The 21,299-nt window shown below is 51.6% G+C and overlaps 1 protein-coding gene across 1 annotated transcript in view; it reads right to left on the reverse strand.

The window, feature by feature from the left end:
- Positions 1-2,298: 2,298 nt before the first annotated feature.
- The window catches only part of UBR4 (ubiquitin protein ligase E3 component n-recognin 4), a 127,036-nt gene continuing 108,035 nt past the window's right edge, over positions 2,299-21,299 (reverse strand). The window contains 19 exon segments of the mRNA XM_032232353.1: positions 2,299-2,738; positions 2,840-3,002; positions 4,185-4,275; positions 6,128-6,352; positions 8,051-8,245; positions 8,484-8,609; positions 9,024-9,166; positions 9,251-9,364; positions 9,477-9,695; positions 10,430-10,529; positions 11,028-11,109; positions 11,112-11,200; positions 12,717-12,907; positions 13,738-13,857; positions 14,018-14,088; positions 14,091-14,124; positions 14,658-14,785; positions 16,468-16,531; positions 16,533-16,556. Coding sequence (XP_032088244.1) covers positions 2,674-2,738; positions 2,840-3,002; positions 4,185-4,275; positions 6,128-6,352; positions 8,051-8,245; positions 8,484-8,609; positions 9,024-9,166; positions 9,251-9,364; positions 9,477-9,695; positions 10,430-10,529; positions 11,028-11,109; positions 11,112-11,200; positions 12,717-12,907; positions 13,738-13,857; positions 14,018-14,088; positions 14,091-14,124; positions 14,658-14,785; positions 16,468-16,531; positions 16,533-16,556 — 2,244 coding nt within the window. The 3' untranslated portion in view covers positions 2,299-2,673.

Below are 21,299 nucleotides of genomic sequence, written 5' to 3' on the forward strand. Positions count from 1 at the left end.
TCAATTGTGGTCGTAAGTCGAGGACTACCTACATTCTCCTGCTGCAGAGTCTTCCTGAAACTCTGCCCCTTGGCCCTTGGCGCTCCGCATCCTTTCACATTGCCACACCTCTGTCCTGGCTAAATGTCTACGGAGATTCCCCATCCCGCCGGTCATAGTTGTCCTCCAAGGTGCTTTTTCCAAAAGGCAACTGGACTTTGCGGTTCTTTTCCCTTGAAAAGGTTTCGCTTCTCATCCGAGCAGCTTTCTTGGGTTCTGACTGACGTTCACTCCGTTCAGGTCAGTCAGAACTACCGTATTTTTCAGAGTATAAGCTACACCCCTCCCCCCAAAAAAGAGCATGGAAATGTTGGTGCGTCTTATCCACCGAATACAGCCATTTTTGGCCTCCCAAAGCCCCACCCCTGCATCCCATTTTTGCAAAACAAATGGGCTGTTTTTTCACAAAAATGGAGGCTTTTTTGCTTTCCCTCTGCAGGCTTCAGCAGGGCTGAGGCAAGACTTTAATGCCCCTGTTTTTGTGAAAAACGGGTGAAAAATGGGCCGTTTTTCGCAAAAACCGAGGCTTTTTTGCCTTCTTTCAGCCCCCAGCAACACTCTGCAGCCTTCAGCAGGGCTGGGGCAAGGGAAAAATGTTCCCATTTTTGTGAAAAACGGGAGAAAAATGGGGGTGTTTTTTTCTTGCCCCAGCCCTGCTGAAGGCCGCAGAGTCCTGCTGGGGGCTGAGGGAAGGCAAAACCTTTTTTTTTTCTTGCTTACCTCTTCGAAATCTTGGTGCATCTTATACACCGGTGCGTCTTATAGTCATAAAAATACGGTAAGGAAGCTTCTTGGATGAGAAGCAAAATGTTTTCAAGGGGGAAACAAGGCAATCAAGGAAGTTTGGGACAACTATGACCTGGATGATTGAGAATCTATATAGACCATGTGGGCAAACCTGTTTCCTTTTGGCAAAGCACACCTTGTTGCCAGGCCTTGGGCTCCTCCTTGCCCGTCTCTCCTTGGTAACAACCATGCCCAAAATACACACCCCTGCCTCCCACGGAGACCCACATTTTCCCTCTTTGATGCCAACAGCAAGACGTCTACATTTGGCCACCCCGTGACGAAACGATGCTCAAGCTTAAAACTGACGCCTCTAACCACTCCGGTCACATTCCCTAACCATTAACCATCCCGGCCCTGCCTCCGGGCCACGGAGCCGATCCTCGTTTCTCATCGGATTTAATCCCTTTTTGTCAAGTTGCTTAAGTTAAGGCGACCGGTTGAGAAATCCGGAATAGCGTCTCCCGAAGCTTCCCGAGGAGCAGAAGGATAGCATTAAGGCAGCTTCGCCTCGGCTCATCCGCCCACATCTTGTTGGCTTGGCCAGTGAGTGCTGATCAGGCTACGAGGAGCCGCACCCCGCAGAATGGGTCACCCCAATTAATGCCAGGCTGCTCAAGATGTAAGATTACTCATCCAGGGTGGCTGCACCCCAGAGGTGGCATTGTGCCGGTTCACGTTGGTTCAGGTAGTGGCAGTGGTACGAGATTCTGCTCGTCCACCTAGTAAAGATAAGAGGAGGACATTACTGCTGCGTATCTATTTATGCTGCCCTCGTTAGGGCGTGAAAGAGCTCCTAGCTGGGCAAGATCTGCATTTTTAAGGAAGGGGGACAACCAGGGGTGAAATCCAGCAGGTTCTGGGGAACCGGTAGTGGAGATTTTGAGTAGTTCGGAGAACCAGTAGCAGAAATTTTGAGTAATTTGGCTGGCCCCAGAGTGGGATGGGAATGGAGACATTGAAGTATCCTTCCCCTGCCATGCCCACCAAGCCACGCCCACAGAACAAAAATTGAATTTCACCACTGTGGACAAGCTCTGGAAAAAGAGGCCCAACCAAGCATGCAAGATGGCGGGGACAGACGGACGAAATCCAGGGTGCCACCAGTCCAACTCGGTGGGTGAACCAAAGATGGGGTGACACAAGGAAAATTTTACTTTGGTGCCAGGAAAAAAAAAAGTGCCAGTAGCGGAGTGTCTTCCCACTCCTTTGTCCCCATTGGAAGATTTCACATTTTCTTCTTCTTGAGGAAGAAACACAAGTGGAGAGGAGGATGCCAGGAAGTGGAGAGAACAGGCAATTCAACAACCAGTGTTGTCAGGGGACAACGTCCTGCAAGGAGGCTGCAGGATGCAGACGAAGGGAAGATTTGGAGAGTCTCTCCAACTGCTCATTCTCCACGGAAGCCCTGGGAGGAAAGCAAAAGGGCCATTCCCAGGCACTGACTCAGAGACACACCGGGCCAGGCGTGTCTTTCCTTCCGACTGTATTTAATTTATTTATTGACCGATAAAATGATCATACACATAGAAGCAGAAAAAAAAAACTTTGACCAGGCTTGGATTCTGTGAGTCCGTCACACGTTCCGGCTTGGGTGGAAGGAAAGGCTGCCGAGAAGCAAAGACCAAAAGGGGGGGGGGCTGGAGGAAAATCAGCCCAAATCCATCACTCCGGAATGGGGTTCGAGGTGGAGGAGGAGGAGGAGGAGAAAGGAAGGAAGAAGCGTGGGCCGAGGAATGGGCAGGCGAGGAAAAAGTGATGGCAACGTTCCTTGAGAAATGGGGGTGGGGAGGCAGGAATTGTGTGTGTGGGGGTGGGAGTCCAAAGTCTCTCTTGGGGGGGGGGCGCTCAGGGAAGAGAGTTGAAGAGATCTTTCAGGAAGCCGTCAGGATCGCAGATTTCCGATAACAATCCTGAAATAAAGCGGGATATAAGTCAGAGCCGGCTGGGCAGGTGCACCGGCATGCCCCACCTGCTGGTATCCGGACGAAGCCGAAAGATGCCAAGCACTCACCAGCCACATCCAGGAATTCTGAGAAGGTCTCCGCGGGCATGAACTCCTCCTGGAAGGACTTGAGGGCTCTGTCGGCCGCCTCGTAGATGGGCATGTCGTTCTGGCGGATGTACTCGGCCAGAGAGTAGGACCAGCCTCCCTCTGTGTTGCTCGTAGGCACCTTCTGAAGGGGGAGAGGAAGCAGAAGAGACGCTGGCACTTGTGGGGGGGGAGGGAGGGAGGAAGGGAAGGAAAAGAGAAAAAGAAAGGAAAGTAAAAGAAAGAAGAGAAATAGGGAGGGAAGAGAATGAAATAAAAAAGGAAGAGAGGGAGGGCAGGAGAAAGAAAGTAAGAAAGAGAATGATGATATGAGGGAAAAGAGGAAGGAAGGAAGGAAGGAAGGGAGGGAGAAAGGATGTTAAAGGGGAAAAGAACGGAAAGAAAAAGAAAGAGAAGGGAAATAAGGAGGGAAGACAATAAAAGAAAAAAGAGGGAGGGAGGGGGAGAGAGAGGGAGGGAGAAAGAAAGAGAACAAGAATGATATGAGTAAAAAGAGGAAGGGAGGGAGGGAGGGAGGAAGGAAAAGGGAAAAAGAAAGTAAAGAAAAAGAAAGAGAAGGGAAATAGGGAGGAAAGAGAATGAAAGCAAGAAGAGGAAGGGAGGAAGAGAGAGAGAGAGAAAGAATTAAAGAAAGAATAATGATATAAAGGAAAAGAGGGAGGGAGGAAAAGGGAAAAAGAAAGTAAAGAAAAAGAAAGAGAAGGAACATAGAGAGGGAAGGGAATGAAAGCAAGAAGAGGAAGGGAGGGAGAGAGAGAAAGAAAGAATGAAAGAGAGGGAGGGAGGAAGGAAGGAAAAGGGGAAAAGAAAAGAAAAAGAGAAGGGAAATAGGGAGGAAAGAGAATGAAAGCAAGAAGAGGAAGGGAAGGAGAGAGAGAGAAAAAAAGAAAGAAAAAAAGAAAGAGAATGATGATACGAAGGAAAAGAGGAAGGAAGGGAGGGAGGAAGGAAGGAAGGAGGCGGGGAGGAAGGGATAGAGAGGGGCCAAGACTAAACCCTAGCTTGGAAATAGGGAATCTGTCAAACTGTCCCCTGGAGTGAGGGCTCAGATATACCCTTGGCCTAACCAATCCTTCTTGGGGGGTGAACGGAGGGGTCTAATGGGGCTCTCCTGGGGTTCCCTTTTCAGCTTGGTAGACAGTGGGAGCGTGGGTCTCTGCCTGGAAGCGTTGGCCCCTGTGCCGCAGAGGCTGTAGAGGGCAGACCAGTCATGGCAATGCCATTGTAGGTGTGGTGCCCCGTGCCTGGATTTTTGGCAGCTCCCGTGCTCCCCCCTCAGCCACCCCGATGCAAGGGAAGCACTTACTCTGAACATGTTGTAAATGAGATCAACCAGGGCCCAGAAGAGGAGGCTGGAGCGATAGGCTGCGTAGTCCTTCACAGCTTTGTCCGTTAGCCTGTTAGGAAGGGAAGAAAGACCGGCCATCAGGTCCCGTGGGTGGGCAGATTAGGGTATTTTTCGGACTTTAAGACGCACCGGTGTATAAGACGCACCAGGATTTCAAAGAGGTAAGTAAGAAAAAAAGTTTTGGTCCTCCCAAGCCCCCAGCAGCGCTCTGCAGGCTTCAGCAGGGCCGGGGAAAGCAAAAACCCTCGCTTTTGCAAAAAATGGGAGCGGAAAACGGGCCTCTTCGAAATCTTGGTGCATCTTATACACCAGTGCATCTTACAGTCTGAAAAATATGGGCGTATTTGCCTTCCTTTAGCCCTGCTGAAGTCTGCAGAATGCTGCTGGGGGCTGGGGAAGGCAAAAACGCCTCCATTTTTTGAAAAAAATGGCCCGTTTTTCACAAAAATGGGATGCAGGGGCAGGGCTCTGGATGGGCAAAAATGGCTGTATTCAGTGTATAAGAGGCACCAACATTTCCATGCTCTTTTGGGTGGGGGGAGGTGCATCTTATACTCCAAAATATACGGTAATTCCAGCCAGTGAATCATCCAGCAGTAAGGGCAAGGAGGAGACCACCGAGAGGGGAAATGCACACAGCCTGGAGCCCGGTTATGGTTGTCCCAGAGGTGCTTTTTCAGGGGGCAACTGGACCATTAGCCCCACTCGGGTGAGCGTGAGGACACAGATAAAACTCCAAGCGGCCTCAAGGACCCATTAAAAGCATGCAAATGACCAGCTGTCTGCAAGGAATATAAATCCTTCCATTCCCCACTACCCTGTCGCTTCTTGAATGAGGAAACATTTTCAAGGAAAAAAAAAAAGAAAGTCCAGTTGCCTCTTGAAAAAAGCACCTTTGAGACCCGGGATGGCAGCAAACCAGTCACCCCTGACCTCAGAAAAAACCCCACCCCAGCAGACCCGATAGATGGACAGACAACGCGGGCAGCAGCCGGAAGGGGCTGTGACCCCAAATCCAGCCTTCATCAGGTGAACTCTCAAATTGAGTTGGAGCAGCTTTGACTCTACTGGATCGGCCAAGGGGGAAGGGCAACTCCCAGGCTCGTGGGTCGTCCTCGACTTACAACCATTCATTCAGGGAAGTTGTGACAGCCCTGAAAAAAAAGGGACTCCCAAGCAGCCCTTGCTTTAATGACCACTTTTAAGTGGCCGTAAATCTAGGACGGCCTGTCCACACCCTGTTGTGGCCCACCAGTGATCAGTAGAGCTGGCAGAAGTCAGACAGTGAAGAGGTTGGGGAGGAAGATGGGCCAATCCTGGAGTCTGGGGAAGGCTCGGACGAGGGCTCTGTGTCGGAGGCAGAGAGTGGTCCAGGGCCGTCTGACAGTTATCAGCTGCCTTCAGAGTCAGACATCAATGAGGCAGAAAAACAGCTGGAGCCTGTTCCCAGTATGCGCATGAGCAGAGTTGCCAGACGAAGGGAACAACTAAAGAACAGGGGTCGACTTGGGAGTGAGGCCACAGGTGGATGGTGAATGGCCCCTCCCAGAGGACATAAAAGAGGAGCGAAAGGGGAGGGGGCTTTTGCAGGAAACAATTCATTTGTTCGTTTGTTTCAAAAGTGTGAAGATCTGTCCATGAATCTCAGAGACTATGTGCCAAGTCTTTCCTTGCACAGCACTGCGTTTGGGAAATATTGACATGGCAGCTTTCCAAGACAGATAAGGTCTGTGGTCATAAATATTCCTTTGAAAGACTGTTTGCCAGGCCTTTGCTGAATGTCAATGAGAGGAATTCACATTCATTTAATAAAAGGGGTTTTGTCGGGACCAGGACTCTGCCTCGTGCCTTTTAGGGGAAGCTTAGGTCAGAACACGCCCAGCTGTGTCTCGTGTGCTTACTTGCTGGCTCCTGCCGGGGACACCGTCCGGGCGTGGGAGATGACCAGCAGACGCTTCAAGATGTCGATGTGCATCACCTTCCACCGCTCGGGGGGCAGGATGTGAAGCGCCAAGACGGTGTAGTAGTGGGGGCCGTCCACCTCAAAGGCTCCTTCCACCCACTTCTCCTTCGGCTGCTCCAGGAAACTCTGCAGGTTCTTCTCCTCTCGAGAGGTTGCCCGCGTCCTGCAGAGGAAGGAAGCAGAGGCCGTCAAGAGGGGGAGGGGACTTGGACCGAAGCCTTTCCCCACCCCAGCCCACAGGTCACAAGGCCTCATCTCTGCCTGGCCCAGAACGCATGTCTTAAGTAAGGACCAAGCAGGTGAGAAGCCCAGCAGAGGAGTCCCATTCTTCTTTTATTGACTCTGTGTGTGTGTATGTGAGAGAGAGAGAGGGAGAGAGAGAGACCCAAGCCCCTTGTCCCAAAGGTGCTTTTTCAGGAGGCAATTGGACTTTCCAGTCTTTCCTTTGAAGACATTTCACTTCTCATTCAAGACGCTTCTTCAGCTCTGACTGGATGGTGTGGAAGGGAAGGATTGATACCCCTTGCAGACAGCTGGTCCTTTGCATCCTTTTTAGAGAGTCGTTGAGGCCACCTGGAGGCCATCTATGTCCAAATTGAACAGCCCTCTCTCAACAGATACGATAGGTCAGTGATGGCTTTTTGCCATCGCAGGCCAAAAGCGGGGGTTGTGGTTGTGCGCATGCGTGCCCACACCCATTATTCTATGCGCCTTGCCCCTCCACGTATGTGCCCACAACCCCCTCCGGTGCAACCCCCGCTTTTGGTACGCGATGGCAGGGTGGAACCATTTTTTGCCCTCCCCAGGCTCCAGACCCTTTCTAGGAGCCTGAGGAGGGCGAAAACAGCCTTCCCAATCCCCGCTGAGACCAAAACAGGCTGTTTCCCGACTTCTGGTGGGTCCAGAAGGCCCAAAAATCAGACTTTGCGTGCCCACAGATATGGCTCCGCGTGCCACCGGCTCGCCATCACGACAATAGGTGATCTCGAGTCTACAACACAGTCCTTTCAGCAGTCCCAAGAAGGCTCCGCACCCAATTGCATCACTCAGGTGATTCTAAGGACAGAGACAAACCTCCGAGTGGCCTCAATGACTCCCTAAAAAGAATGCAAATGACCAACTGTCTGCAAGGAGTATAAATCAGTGGCGGGTTCTGGATCCCGGTGCAACCGGTACGGTCCTGGAGTCTGGGAAAGGCTCTGATGAGGGGTCTGTGTTTGAGGCAGAGAGAGGGCCAGGGCCCTATGCCAGTTATCAGCTGCCTGGAGTCAGACATCAGTGGGGCAGAGGAACAGCTGGAGCCTGTTCCCAGTGTGTGCATGCACAGAGCTGCCAGATGAAGGGAGCAGCTAAGGGACAAGGGTCAACTTGGGAGTAAGGCCACAGGTGGACGGTGAATGGCCCCTCCCATAGGGAATAAAAGAGGAGCGAAAGGGGAGCAGAGTTTGCAGGAGACCATTAGTTCATTCCTGCATCCTTGCCAATATTGTGGCGTCTGAAAGATCTCGGCCTGGCCACTCTCCAAGCCTGATAAAGGTCGGTAATTGTGAACTATCTTGAAAGACTGTGGGAGTGGAAAGACTTTGCCAGAGAGGAATTCATCGTCAATTAAATAAAAGGGGTTTATCGGGACGAGGACTTCTGGGGAAGCCTAAATCAGAACACCTGCTGCCCACAGCCTGGCAGACAAGATTTTAGCACCAGCCGCAGAGACGGGCAATGAGGCAGTGGAGGAGGGGAGCATGCAAACCCTCTGCGATCAACATGCTCAGCCGTTAACTGCTGACCACCTCCTCCTCCTCCGCCCTGATCCTTCCAACCTAGGGCTAAAAGCACAACTAAGGGTCTGGGAGATACTGACGTGTTGAGGACATAAAGCACTGTGTGAATGATGTAGGGGATCAGGTGAATGTTGCTCTCCCGGCCGCCGCCACCTGTGTCCACGCTGAACGACTGCTCCGTGGCAAACCGGAGGAAGAGCAGCTTGGTGTCGTGCACGTTGAGCTGGTAGGTGGGCTCCCGCTGCCCCGTACACTCCTGGAGGTAAGTATTGTGCCTGCAGAGGGAAAACCATGAGAAAATTAGGGCTTCCCTGAGTCCTAAGGGATGACATTTGGGATCAATTCTGTGGGAAAACAAGGTTAAGGAGGGATAAGCCACGAAAACAGACTTTTTTTTTGGCAAGTGGGACACCTCACGAGACACACAGGGCTTCTTCCTCCTCCTCCCAGGTGGGGAGATGCCCCTTGCCAGGTGCCGCAGGTGTTCAGGAAAAGGGCATCCTTCCAACTCACCTTGCCAAGCAGGTGGCGAAGGCAGATTCCGGGACGTGTGGCCCCCAGACTGGCAGGAGGGCCGTTGCATTGGTGTTGGCATTCTGCAGGGCGGCACTCTCCCACTCCTCGCGGCCCCGCGCCAACCTGCCAGCAAAAGAAATGCACGTCCGTCAGGGGCGTGGAGCTCTCCCAGCCCATCCATCCCTTTCCACGGGGCCCCTACGCGAGACCTGGGTATCCGTGGGTCTTCATCAGAGGTGGTATTCTACCGGTTCGGATCAGTTTGCCTGAACCGGTAGCAAAAATCACAGGTGGCCCTTCCCACCCACCTCGCCCACCCTCCTGACATCCCATTTAGGCCCTTTTTTTTGCCAAAAGCGCATGCGCAGAAGGCTGAGAGTATGCACAGAGATGGACATTTGCGAACCGGTAGTTAAGTGAATACCACTTCTTCATGGATAAAACCTCCACCCCAATTAGCTGACCGGCTCCATCTGACTTAAGTGGGCTTCCTCACACCGATCCAGGCCTGGCTGAATGCCAACCGGGCTTCCTTACCTGACCGCTGCCAGGTGGCAGTCGTAGTGGACGATGTTGAAGTGGGAGACGGTGCTGTAGCCCTGTTGCTTCCGAGGCTTGTTCTCAAACTCCTCCAGGGCCACCCGCTTGGTGAAGGTGTAGATGCCCAGGACCTTGGTGGGCTGTGGCAGGGAAAGGGCAGTTAGGGTGAGCTGCCTGGGGTCGTCCCGCTCCCCTCCCAAGGGAAGGTACGGCTCTGGGCTCACCTGGAACTTGTAGCCTTCCCGGCAGATGCAACACGTCAGGCCAGGTTCTTCGATCAGCTCCTCCATCTGCTTCAGCAGTGCCGTTTTCGTCACCACCTGTCCCTTTTCGTTCGTCTGGCAAGCCAAGCAGAGCGGAGGAGGGATTGAGGAGGAGGAAGGGTGACGGGGCTTGCACTCCCCAAGGCCTCCTTGCTTCCCGCCAACCCAAAAGCGAGGACCCCGTTACCGTCATGCCGAGGGTGCCCAGGGCCTTCTGCCGCATGGCCATGGCCATCCGCTTCTTCTCTGCCCGTGTCTCCCGGCGGGCCGCGTCGATCTTCTTGTTGACATCTGGGTGCTCCCGCAGGGCTTCCAGGAGGTTCTCGGCCAGCGTCCCGATGCTTTCGTCGCTGGAGACCTGCTCCAGCTTGTGCAAGTTGGAGATCGAATCAGTCCCAATCAGCGCCTGCGGGGCAGGTGGGGGGGGGAGGGGAGGAGGCTTTTAATTTGAGGGCCAACAGACCAGACCGATGTTCGATATAGGATGAAGAAACAATTCACTCCGTTGTTTTCCTTTAAACCTTTCGCTATCAAAAGGTTGCAGCACAGTCACAGAACTAAAATGTTCATACTCCCTAACTGACAAAGGCTTCACTCTGGGGGAGTGAAGGCTCTTCCCCACTGCCCCGTCCCCCAAGGCACAGCTAGGAGGATAAATGTCAGGGTCCAACATTAAACTCATGAGGACAGAATGAAAGCCAGGGAGCATCCAGTGTTCAGGCACTGTCCCTGCCAAAGGCAGGCTCTATAACAGGGGTCCCCAACCCCTGGCCCTGGCCCGCAGCATGCAGAAACTGGGCTGCGCAAATAAGAGAAGCCCCATCCGGGGATTGCAGGCAGCACGCAAAACCACCCCCTCTGTCCACGGAACAAAACTTTCTCCATGGAACTGATCCCAGGTGGCCAAACTTTTGGGGCCACTGCTCTGCAACACTTCCTGCTTTCCACAGCAAAATAGAAGAGCGGGGAGGGGGAGAGGAGGGTAGATGAGGAGGAGGTTGAGGGAGGAGGAGGAGGAGATGGAGGAGATGGAGGAAGGAGGAGGAGGAGGAGAGGGAGGTTAAGAGAGGAGGGGGAGGTTGAGGGAGGAGATGATGAAAGGAGGAGGAGGAGAAGGTTGAGGGAGGGAGGACACCTCACCTGGGTGGCCGGATGCTGGGTGGCGAGTCCTCGGAGCAGCCGCAGGATAAATGGGAGGGCCGGTCGAGACAGAAACTTCTTCCACACATCGGCGTCCAAACTGTCAGATTGGCGGGGAGGGGGAGGAGAGGGGAAAGGGGAAGGAGAGCATCAGTGCAGAAGCATCCATGGAACATCGCTCAGCCTTGTCTCTCCTTGGGAGCAATGAAAGTGTCCCCGACTCTCCACCCTCCACAAGGATTCCCTTGATACAACTGCAGGGCTGGCCTTTAAAATCCAGGCCTCAAGCGAACAACAGTGACCCTCTGGACTGCCAGCCTGCAACTCCAACACCGTCTGGCTAAAAGAGGCTCCAGTGAAGTATTCCCCCTGCCAGTGTGGAAAAGGGGGCGCCTGGGCTGCCCCAATAGGAACCCGACCCGCCTTGTGGGGGGGGACGGCCAGTATGCAGCATGCAACAAACTGTGGGGTTCAGCCTAGCTAAGGATTCGACCTCACGCTCTCTCCAACCTGTCCCCCACCTCAGTGGTTCCTTGGGGAGTGGAGCCACCCCCAGGCCAGTCCCTGCCTCCCCCCAACCCCCAAGCGGGTCTCTTACTTCTTGGCGCTGGGAATATGCTTCTTCATGTAGTCCAAGGCGCCCTGGGTGATCCCTCTCTGTAGGATGAGGTCCTTCGCAGGTGCCCGTTGCTGTTGTTCTTGATGCCGGCTGCAATTTTGCAGAAACAATCCAGGAAAACCTTGTCATCCCCACTGTGTTCCTCGTCGTACCTGAGAGGAAGAAAGGAGGCTGTTGAATCTGGTGGCAGATTCGGACAGTGAGGAGGTTGGGGAGGAACATGGGCCAGTCCTGGAGTCTGGGGGAGGCTCTGATGAGGGCTGTGTCGGAGGCAGAGAGGGGGCCAGAGCCATCTGACAGTTATCAGCTGCCTTCAGAGTCGGACATCAGTGAGGCAGAAGAACAGCTGGAGCCTGTTCCCAGTGTGCGTGTGCGCAGAGCTCCCAGATGAAGGGAACCGCTAAGGAACAAGGGTCGATTCGGGAGTAAAGCCACAGGTAGATGGTGAAGGGCCCCTCCCATAAGGAATAAAGAGGAGCAAAAGGGGAGTGGAGTTGCAGGAGACAATCAGTTCAATTCATTAGGGTAAACATCTGTTCCTGACTTTTGCCAAGTAATTGCATGGTGTTTGGAAGATGTCGGCCTGGCAGCTCTCCAAGCCTGACAAAGGTCTGCAGTTGTGAAATCTCATAAAAGACGGTTGGCCGGGACTTTGCTGGAGAGGAATTCCCTTTAAACCAAATAAAAGGGGTTTTATCGGGACGACGAATCAGCTTCGTGCTTTTGGGAAGCCTAGGTCAGAACAGAGGCATCGAGAGGGTCTCGGAAAGACCACCTGAGTCATGTTCTGCTTTTTCAGGGCCAGGAAAAGCCACTAGGCAGTTTGAAGCGAGAACGAAACTTTTCCATAGTAAGGAAGATAAAGCAGGAACGGTTAAATGGATTGTTTTATGCTAAGAGGGAAAATAGGTTCTTATTTGGATATCGCTTCTGGAATTTGCCCTTGCGAAGGGAAAAAAAAAAAACCAAATAAAACTTTATGACCTTGGTCATAAAGATTTAATGTTCATAGGAATGGCTAGTTATATATTCATGGGTCGAAGCAAAAAAAATTTGAGGTTGGAGCGTGTTCATCTTGTACTGCGCTAAGAAGAGTCAATGCCCCCTTTTCTTTCTTTTTTCTCTTTCCCCGTTTATCTCATGCCCCCTTTCCCCCCTGCTCCCTTTCCTTCCCTTCCTTTCCTATTTTTCTCTCTCTTCTCTTCTTTGTATTTTAAAGTATATCACAGAAGTGAGTACAGCCCCTCACATTTGTAAATATTTATCTTTTCATGTGACAACACTGAAGAAATAACGCTGGCTACAATGTAAAGTAGTGAGTACTCAGCTTGTGTAACAGTGTAAATGTGCTGTCCCCTCAAATATCGCAACATACAGACATTAATGTCTAAATGACTGGCAAGATATAAATATTTACAAAATGTGAGGGGGTGTACTCACTTCTGTGATATACTAAAATCGCAAATTAAAAGAGAACGAAACTCAAAAGGAGAAGCCGTTTTCGTTCCTCATCTCCTTGCGCTGGAGAGAAACCGGGCAACATCCACACGCCCGGCTCTGTTTGTGCAACGGGGGAAGGTCACGCGGCACTGCTGGTGTGCATGCACACCCTAACCCAAGTATTTAGAAGAAGGGAGAACGGCCCCGGGGCACCGTCCTTGTCCGTACTTGTCGAAGCTGCAGTAGGGCTTGAAACGGTCCACCAGAATCTCCATCTTCTCCGCCTCCCCGAAGGACAGGTAAGGGATGATGCGCAGGAGGCCCTGGAGGACGCTGGGGTTGGAGCGGACAAAGGTGCTGTTGATCTGATCCAGTAGCATCACCAGCTGGTCCTTGTCGCCCGTCAGGATCAGGTTGCCCTGCGGAGAGAATCGCCCATCCGGTTTGAGAGAAGCAAACGGAGGGCCTTTGGGACACCAGCCCGGCTCCCTGCAGGGCTGTAAAGCACTGTGAAGCGGTATATAAGTGTCAGTCCTTCCTTCCTTCCTTCCTTCCTTCCTTCCTCCCTCCCTCCCTCCCTCCCTTCCCTGCCTTCTTCCTTTCCTCGCAGTGGTTAGAATGTAGTTCTTCTGCTGACTGCCGGCCGCCTGCAGTTCGGCAGTTTGATTCTCATCAGCTCAAGGTCGACAGCCTTCCATCCTTCCGAGGTGGATAAAATGAAAACCCAGATTGTTGGGGGAAGAGACTGACTCTGTAAATCAGTCCTTCCTTCCTTCCTTCCTTCCTTCCTTCCTTCCTTCCTTCCTTCCTTCCTTTCCCTTCCCTTCCCTCCCAGTGGTTAGAATGCAGTATTGCAGGCTAACTTTGCCCCACTGCTATCAGTTCGATTCTGACAGGCTCAAGGTTGACTCACCCTTCCAATCCTTCCGAGGTCAGTAAAACAAGGACCCAAATTATTGGGGGGAGGGTGGGGCAAGAGGCTGACTCTGTAAACCGCTTAGAGGGCTGTAAAAGCACTATGAAGTGGTATATGAGTCTAAGCGCTATTGCTAAGTGCTATTTTGGCGCGTGATGATCAGTTCTGGCTATGCAATTCTGCAATACACTTGACCTCTAATTGGACTATACAGCTTTCTCAACCTATGTAGCCAGGACCTATGGAGGTTTAAGTGATGGAAGACCTGACACTGTGCCTCCAAAGGCCACCCACCTTCCTCTTTCGCCCACAAGTTTACTCCCGTGCACCAACCTTGTCCTCACTCAGTGGCTCTGCGTTGGACTCGTCCAGGATAATCTCCATGATGCTGAGGACCTGTTCTGCCACCGCCGCTCCGCCACTGTCCTTGCTTTCCTGCTCGGCCACCAAAGCCTACGGAGAGGACGCAAATGAGAGCATTGGAGATGGAGAGCTCAGCCACCAGTCTGGCTTCTTCTTTGCTGGCCCAGGGCACCACCGTTTCCTTGCCTCCAAGCAGGGAAGGAAAAGAGAGACAGAGAACCTGCCAGGCGGTGGGAAGGTGGCCGCTTACCAAGTTCAGTGTCCCCAGCATGACGTTGAGCGTATTCATCTCCATCTTCACTAGCTGCTGGCGGTTGACCTCACTTTGACGCAGTAGCTGAAGAGCTTCAGCAGGACCTGCGGGAGGAAGAGATGGTCAAAGATTTCAGGAGCAGCTTCCACCCAAGTGATGCTGAACCATGTTGGACCAGGAGCCTCTCAAAGAAAAGAGAAGGCAGGCTATTGTCCTAAAGATAGCACATGATGGCCGGAGTTTCCTCTCACTGCTTGGAAGATTTCCACTTATCGAACTTTGAGCAATACTTTGGCCTTGGACTCTGATTTACATTTGGATGCTATCTGGAACCCTGACATAGCTGTTACCAGGAGCTGCTAGGGGTTCTGCTATTGGCTGCCTGGCTGTGCCTCTGGCTGGATTCAATCTTTTGATACTGGAGTTATCCTTGGACCGATGTTGACCAAAACTCAAAAAGGAATGAGAAGGAAGTAGTCATGATGGTCAAAAAACCCTCCCTTTGCTGGAGGTGCAACTGAAAGTTTTCTTTCTTCCTTTCGTCCATCAACCTTTGGGGGAAACGTATGGCCCTTCTTCACACAAGCATCCCGCTAGCAAAGGGCTCCAAAAAGGGAGGTGGGGGAACACAACTCACCGTCAGCAGATGCCGGCCTTGTTTGAAGTCTTTGATCCCGGTCAAGCGGTTCAGCATGCAACCCAGACCGCCGCATTGCGCCATGACTCCCGCCATCTTGTACACCTCTTCCTCATCCTCCTCTTCATCTGGGGGGAGGGGGGGAAAAGAGGCTTTCAGGAGAGTAACAATAGCATCCACAAGGCTTGGAGAAAAGATCCTGGTGCTTGTCCCGGGAGGCAAGGCCCAACTCTTCCATCTCACAACATATAGAGAGGTTTAACCAGAGATTCAATGGGGAAAATGTGGCCACATCCAAGTCCAAAAATGCCAGGGGATCTCTAGAAAGCCTGGGATTCTGCTAAATCAGCCATCAACAGACACATAGACATAAACAACATCTACAGACTATGCAAAAGAGACAGTCAACCCGCCTAATAGGGAAACAAAGGACTCTAGGCACCTCTCTGTCAGTAATCAGCAACCAGATCAGCATAGATGAACTCCAGGTTAACTTCAGATCCAACCCACCCAGTAATCAAAACCCCGGTTCATGAAACGGCCAAAGAGCCATCAGTAAACGGCCCAAACAAAGAACCTCTAAGACCAAACCCCACCAACACGACAGGGCAAGCCATCAGAGTATAAACTGACAGCAAACGGCTCTCCAGTAGCACTGATGGTTTTACCTAGTTGGGTTATGAAACATCTGCAGGAAAACAAGCCAGCTCAGAGAGCACCAAGGACCCCACAGTTGTCCTCCCCCTCCCCTCCATAAACCCCACTTCCATGTCTTTCATCTCCTCTTCCTTTCCTCCACCTCCTCCTTCACTTCCATGTCCTTCATCTTCTCCTTTCCTCCTCCTCTTCCTCCTCCACTACTTTCATTTCCTCCTCCTCCTCTCCACAAGCCCCACTTCCATGTCCTTCATCTCCTCCTCCTCTTCCAATTCTTTCACTCTTTCATTTCCTCTTCTTCCACTTCCTTCACTCTTTCATCTCCTCTTCCACTTCCTCCTTCATTTGTCTTTCATCTCCTCCTCTTCCTCTCCACAAACTCCACTTCCATGTCCTTCATCTCCTCCTCCTTTCCTCCACCTCCTCCACTCTTTCATCTCCTCCTCCTTTTCCTCTTTCATTTCCATGTCTTTTATCTCTTCCTCTCCAAACTCCACTTCCATGTCCTTCATCTCTTCCTCTCCTTCCTCCTCCTTTTCCGTGCCTTTCATCTCCTCCTCCTCCTCTCTGCAAACCCCTTCCATGTCCTTCATCTCCTCCTTTCCACCTCCACCTCCTCCTCCTTCATTTCTGTGTCTTTCATCTCCTTCTCCTCCTCTCCACAAACCCCAGTCCCTACTAGCACCGAAGATGCTACCTAGTTTGGGTAATGAAACATCTGGAAGAAAACAAGCAAGCTCAGAGAGCACCAAGGACCCCTCACAGATTGCCTGAATTCTCCTTCTGGCCCAGCATCCTTGGAAGATAAGGATGTTCAAAACAGCGATGGGCCAACACACCTAGTGGATGCATTGGCTAAATCAATGCCAGGCCCTGAAAATAACCTTGCCCTCTCCCAGGGCGGAGGATAAAACATCGGTTTCGCCACTTCGGCTCCGAGCGCAATGGCCAACCTTCTAAACCAGTGTTTCTCAATCTCAGAATCTTTAGAATATGCGGCTGGATGGGGGATTCTGGAATTGAAGTCACAGATCTTAAAAAGTCAGGGAAGTGGAGAAACACGGTTCTTAAGCCGGCTCCCATCGGATGCCGGGCTCAATAAACAGTATCCTGTGCCCCTCCCCCCCCCGGGGTCAGGATGGAAGGGCTGTACCTGTAGTAGAATCCAGCGATTCTATAAATTCTTCCGTGGCATCCCCCAGCAGGCCCCGCATGCGAATAAATTATCCTCATGGGCTCACCCTGTGGAGGAGAAAAGGGAGGCCAGGAGAGACTTTGGTCAGATAAGCACAGCATCAGCTCTGGGCTGCCAGATGGCCCGGGGCTGCCATTCGGATGGAGGAAGAGGTAGAGGTGCACACATGAGCATCAAGGGGCACGCTGCAATGGTGCCTTGACAGGAAGGAGCTGCCTCCCAAGACACACGTGTCTATGGCCTGCATCGCCTTGCTCACGCATCCACGGGGCTGCCACCTGCTTGTGGGGCCAAGGCTTTACCTAGCTGATCGCTCTGGCATCCGCCGGGCTGCCACCCTGACTAGCTGAGCCCCTGACTGCAACAGCTAATTGCATAACAGCTGACGTTGGCTCATGGCAACAGCTGATCATTGAAGCGTAGGAAAGAGAAGGAAATAGGCTGGTTATGGGCAGACTGCAGTGGCTGTATTAGTGGCCAGCAGGAGTACACACAGAGCAGGTGAAGCACAGTATAAGGGGGGGTGAATAATCATGGTAGCGCAAACTTTGATTCCTTTGGATGGTTGCTTCGGCCGGGTGCGCGTTCCAGATAAACAACTCTATCGTCAACTTGTGTTGCTATGCGGGACACCAGACTGTGATCACCAGAAGAGGCAGAGAAATTTCCCCAACAGCTGACCATCCTATATGCTAGACTAATTCACTAATGCAGAGCTCCCCAAAGTTTTTGGCTTTGTGGACTGGCGGGAAGGGTGGGTGGGTGGGTGGAGATGGTTCCACATGAGCCGTGGGCACGTGCATGTACTCAACTCCATTTGCGCAAGCTGCAGGTACACGCGCCTGACGATTGCGCAAATGGAGCATGTGCTCACCTGCTGTTTGTGCAAGTGGAGATGGGGTGAACACGCTCTCTGTGCTTGCCACTTTCGCGGGCCCCTGTTCCAAATGGCTCAAGGTCGGAGGTGGGCCGTGGCCAGGCGTTGGGGACTCCTGCACTAAAGGAATTCGTCCATAATGCCGGTGACTTCGGAAACGTAACCCCCCCCTCCTTTCCATGAAATAGCACAACCCGACACAACTTTGGCGGGTAGCAGCAGTGAAGAGGATGTGGCAGTAGACTGGCTCCTGTCTGTGAAAGCAGAAGCAGTCCGAGACGCCCAAAAATATATACACCCCCTAGGTATGGCGAAGAGGCCGGACTGTTGTGGCCCACCAGTGGAGATGGTAGCAGACTCAGACAGTGAGGAGGTTGCTGGGAAGAACCTGGGCCAGTCCTGGAGTCTGGGGGAGGCTCTGATGAGGGCTCTGTGTCAGAGGCAGAGGGGGCCAGAGCCGTCTGACAGTTATCAGCTGCCTTCAGAGTCAGACATCAGTGAGGCAGAAGAACAGCTGGAGCCTGTTTCCTGTGTGACTTGCCAGACAAAGGGAACAACTAAGGAACAAGGACCGTGAATGGCTCCTCCCATAGGGAATAAAGATGAGCGAAAGAGGAGGGAGTTTGCAGGAGACAATTAATTCAATCCATTAGGGTGAAGATCTGTTCCTGACTTCTTGCCAAGTAATTGCTGCTACAGCATGGAGTTTAGAAGATATCGGCCAGGCAGCTCTCCAAGCCTGATCAAGGTCTGTAGTTGGGAAATCTCGACAGACTGTTGGCCGGGACTTTGCTGGAGAGGGATTCCCTTTGAACTAAATAAAAGGGGTTTTATCGGGACAAGGAGTCGGCTTCATGATCTTAGGAGGCTCAGGTCAGAACAGGAACACACTCCCAACTGAGTGAACTTTGTGTAGCCCAGGGCTGTCAATCTCGATTTCTTTGAGGGCCGCAATTGGGTTCTGTTGGATCTCCGGGGGGGGGGGGGGAGGGAGGAGGCATGGCCGGGGGGGGGGGAGTGGCCAGCTTGACATCACTTGTGTTTGAGGTGCCTGTAGGTACCTGAAAACACCCCTCCCGAGCTCCATTTTTGCTGGCAGAAGCATTGGTGGCTGGTCCTTTGCAGTTTGTAGGGCAGCCCTGCAGGCTGGATCTGGCCCGCGGGCCTTGAGTTTGACAACTCTGGTCTAGCTCAAGGAAATGACATGGGAGGCACCTTGGTGGTGGGGCATACAAAACAAAACTCGGCAAAGTCTGTAGGAAAAAAAAAGGCAGTAAAATCGCCCCAAACTGGAACAAGTTGGAGTCCCTGGAAGACTCAGATCCGACATTGGAAGGCGCCTAGAGAGGCTGGGAGTTAAATCTGGATCTATTCTCTTTTCCTTCTGTTTAACCTGAACGAAACCAAAGGTGGCTCCCACGTAGGCAGGTTTGACCCTCGGAAACTAAAGAAAACAGGCAGAAGTGTATGTGTGACAGGTTAATTAAATTGGCACCTTCAAAGGAAGGGCGGGGAGGTGGGGGGGAGAAGGGAGAGACATCTCCTACTGATGAGAAGAAAACAGGAGTGGGGATGGGTAGGTGGAAGTGACAATTTAATAAGCTTTTAAGCCAAACTGGGTATTAGAAAAGTGGCAAAGCCCGGGGAAGGCCTCGTTTACAACTTTTCCCCCCAGGAGACAAACGCACCGCTTTCAAGTCCAAGGCCCCAGACGCAAGAGGGCGAGTTTCCATTTTAAGATCCTTGAAGTCTCAACGGGGAAGGGGGAAAAGAATAGGGGGAGAGTGGGTGGGGAAGGGGGTGCCATTCCATCGTTGGGAGGAGGAGACTTTATTGGGGTGAGGGGGGGGGGAAGAAAGAGGCAAAGCCGGAAGAGCAAAGAGGACCTGTCAAGTAAGGCAGCCGCTAAGCCCGGCGGCGAATAAGCTGGCGCTTAATGTCAGAGGAGATTCTGAGCGCGGCTGGGGAAGCCCCATGGGGAAATGGGGGGGATCGATGGCTGGGGCTCCAGAGCAGCAAAGACAGCAGGCACCGTGAGGAGAGCTGGTCAAAGGCTGAACCCCAAGAGGCAAGGAGGGGGGAAAAAACCAAATGGGCCTGGATGGAGACTTTTTGGGGAGTCAGTGTTCCTTTCCAGGAAGGTAAGAGGGAGAGAACTGATGGGAAAAAAGCATCCGGGGTTTGCGGGCTGCCGTGTTGTTCTTCCCAGACTTCTAAACAGGCAGAATAAGAGAGTTGGAAGGGACCTTGGAGGCCTTCTAGTCCAACCCCGTTCAAGCAGGAGAACGTATACCATCTCAGACAAGTCATTGTCCAGTCTCTTCTTAAAAACCTCCAGTGATGGAGCACCTACAACGTCTGGATGCAACTTCTGTTCCACTGGTTAATTGTCCTCACTGTTAGGAAGTTTCTCCTTAGTTCCAGATTGCTTCTCTCCTTGATTAGTTTCCATCCATTGTTTCTTGTCCTGCCTTCTGGTGCTTTGGAAAATAAATAGCCCACCCCGCCCTCTTCTCAATGGCAGCCCATTGGTCCTTCTTTTCTCTAGACTAGCCAAACCCAAATCCTGCAACCATTCTTCAGATGTTTTAATCTCCAAGCCTTTAATCATCTTAGTTGCTTTCCAAAGTCTCAACATCTAGAATAGAATAACAGAGTTGGGAGGGAACTTGGAGGTCTTCTACTCCAACCCACTGCCTAGGCAGGAAACCCTACACCACTTCAGAAAAAGAGTCATCCAACATTTTTTTAAAAACTTCCAATGTTGGAGCATTTATAACTTCTGGAGGGAAGTTATTCCTCTGATTAATTGTTCTCACTGTCTGGAAATTTCTCCTTACTTCTAAGTTGCTTCTCTCCTTGATTAGTTTCCACCCATTACTTCTTGTCCCGCCTTCAGGTGCTTTGGAGAATAGTTTGACTCCCTCTTCTTTGTGGAAGCCCCTGAGATATTGGAAGACTGCTATCATGTCTCCCCTAGTCCTTCTTTTCATTAAACTAGACATGCCTGGTTCCTGCAACCGTTCTTCCTATGGTTTAGCCTCCAGTCCCCTAATCATCTTTGTTGCTCTTCTCTGCACTCTTTCCAGAATTTCCACATCTGTTTTGTGATGTGGCCTTACAAAGTAGTACAATCCATCCATTGCTTCTTTTTCTGCCTTCCGGTCTTTGGAGAACGGGTAGAGAACAGGCTTCTGGGTTGGCCCTCTTGTCGCCAAGCCGCCCTTCGCAAGCACCCACATCAGTTAAGGATTTTCAGAATGAAGCTCCAAAAGTGAGCCAGGATGAGACTCCTTGTGGCTGAATGTCTTGTGTGGACCTCACTCACAAGAGGCCCCCCTATGAGCCCAGAAAACAAAAAGAAGGCTGAATTCTGCAACCAGAATTAAGAAAGCCAGATCCCATCATAGCCAGCAGCTTTCTACTGTTATTCCCGACAAAAAAATCTTCTTAAGATTTAATGGATTAACTAGGAACACTTTTAAACAATTGTGTATTATTATTATTATTGTTGTTGTTGTTGTTGTTGTTGTTTTTGCTGCTGCTGCTGCATGGTTAATCTTTGGTGAGATTCACAGCCTTTGGGGCTGGTTGGTAGCTCAACAGCTCGAGTCCTAACCAAGGACCTAGGAACTGTTAAGGTAACGTCGGAGGATATAAGCTGTTCCAAGTAGGGTGGTTTTTTGTTGAATCAGAATGTTCAAGTCTAATAAATTTAAAATTTCCAAATAGTGAGGTAGCCCTTTAGGTATTGCTCCAAGGTCTCCAATTACAATTGGGACAACACACGATTTCTTTTTCCACAGTCACTCAACTTCAATTTCCAAGTCCCAGTACTTTGTGATTTTTTCTTGCTGTTTATCTTCAATCCGTGCATCATCAGGTATTGCAATGTCAATGCAAGAAAACTTTT

This window comes from Thamnophis elegans, chromosome 15 (assembly GCF_009769535.1).
Source record: "Thamnophis elegans isolate rThaEle1 chromosome 15, rThaEle1.pri, whole genome shotgun sequence".
Lineage (NCBI taxonomy): Eukaryota > Metazoa > Chordata > Lepidosauria > Squamata > Colubridae > Thamnophis > Thamnophis elegans.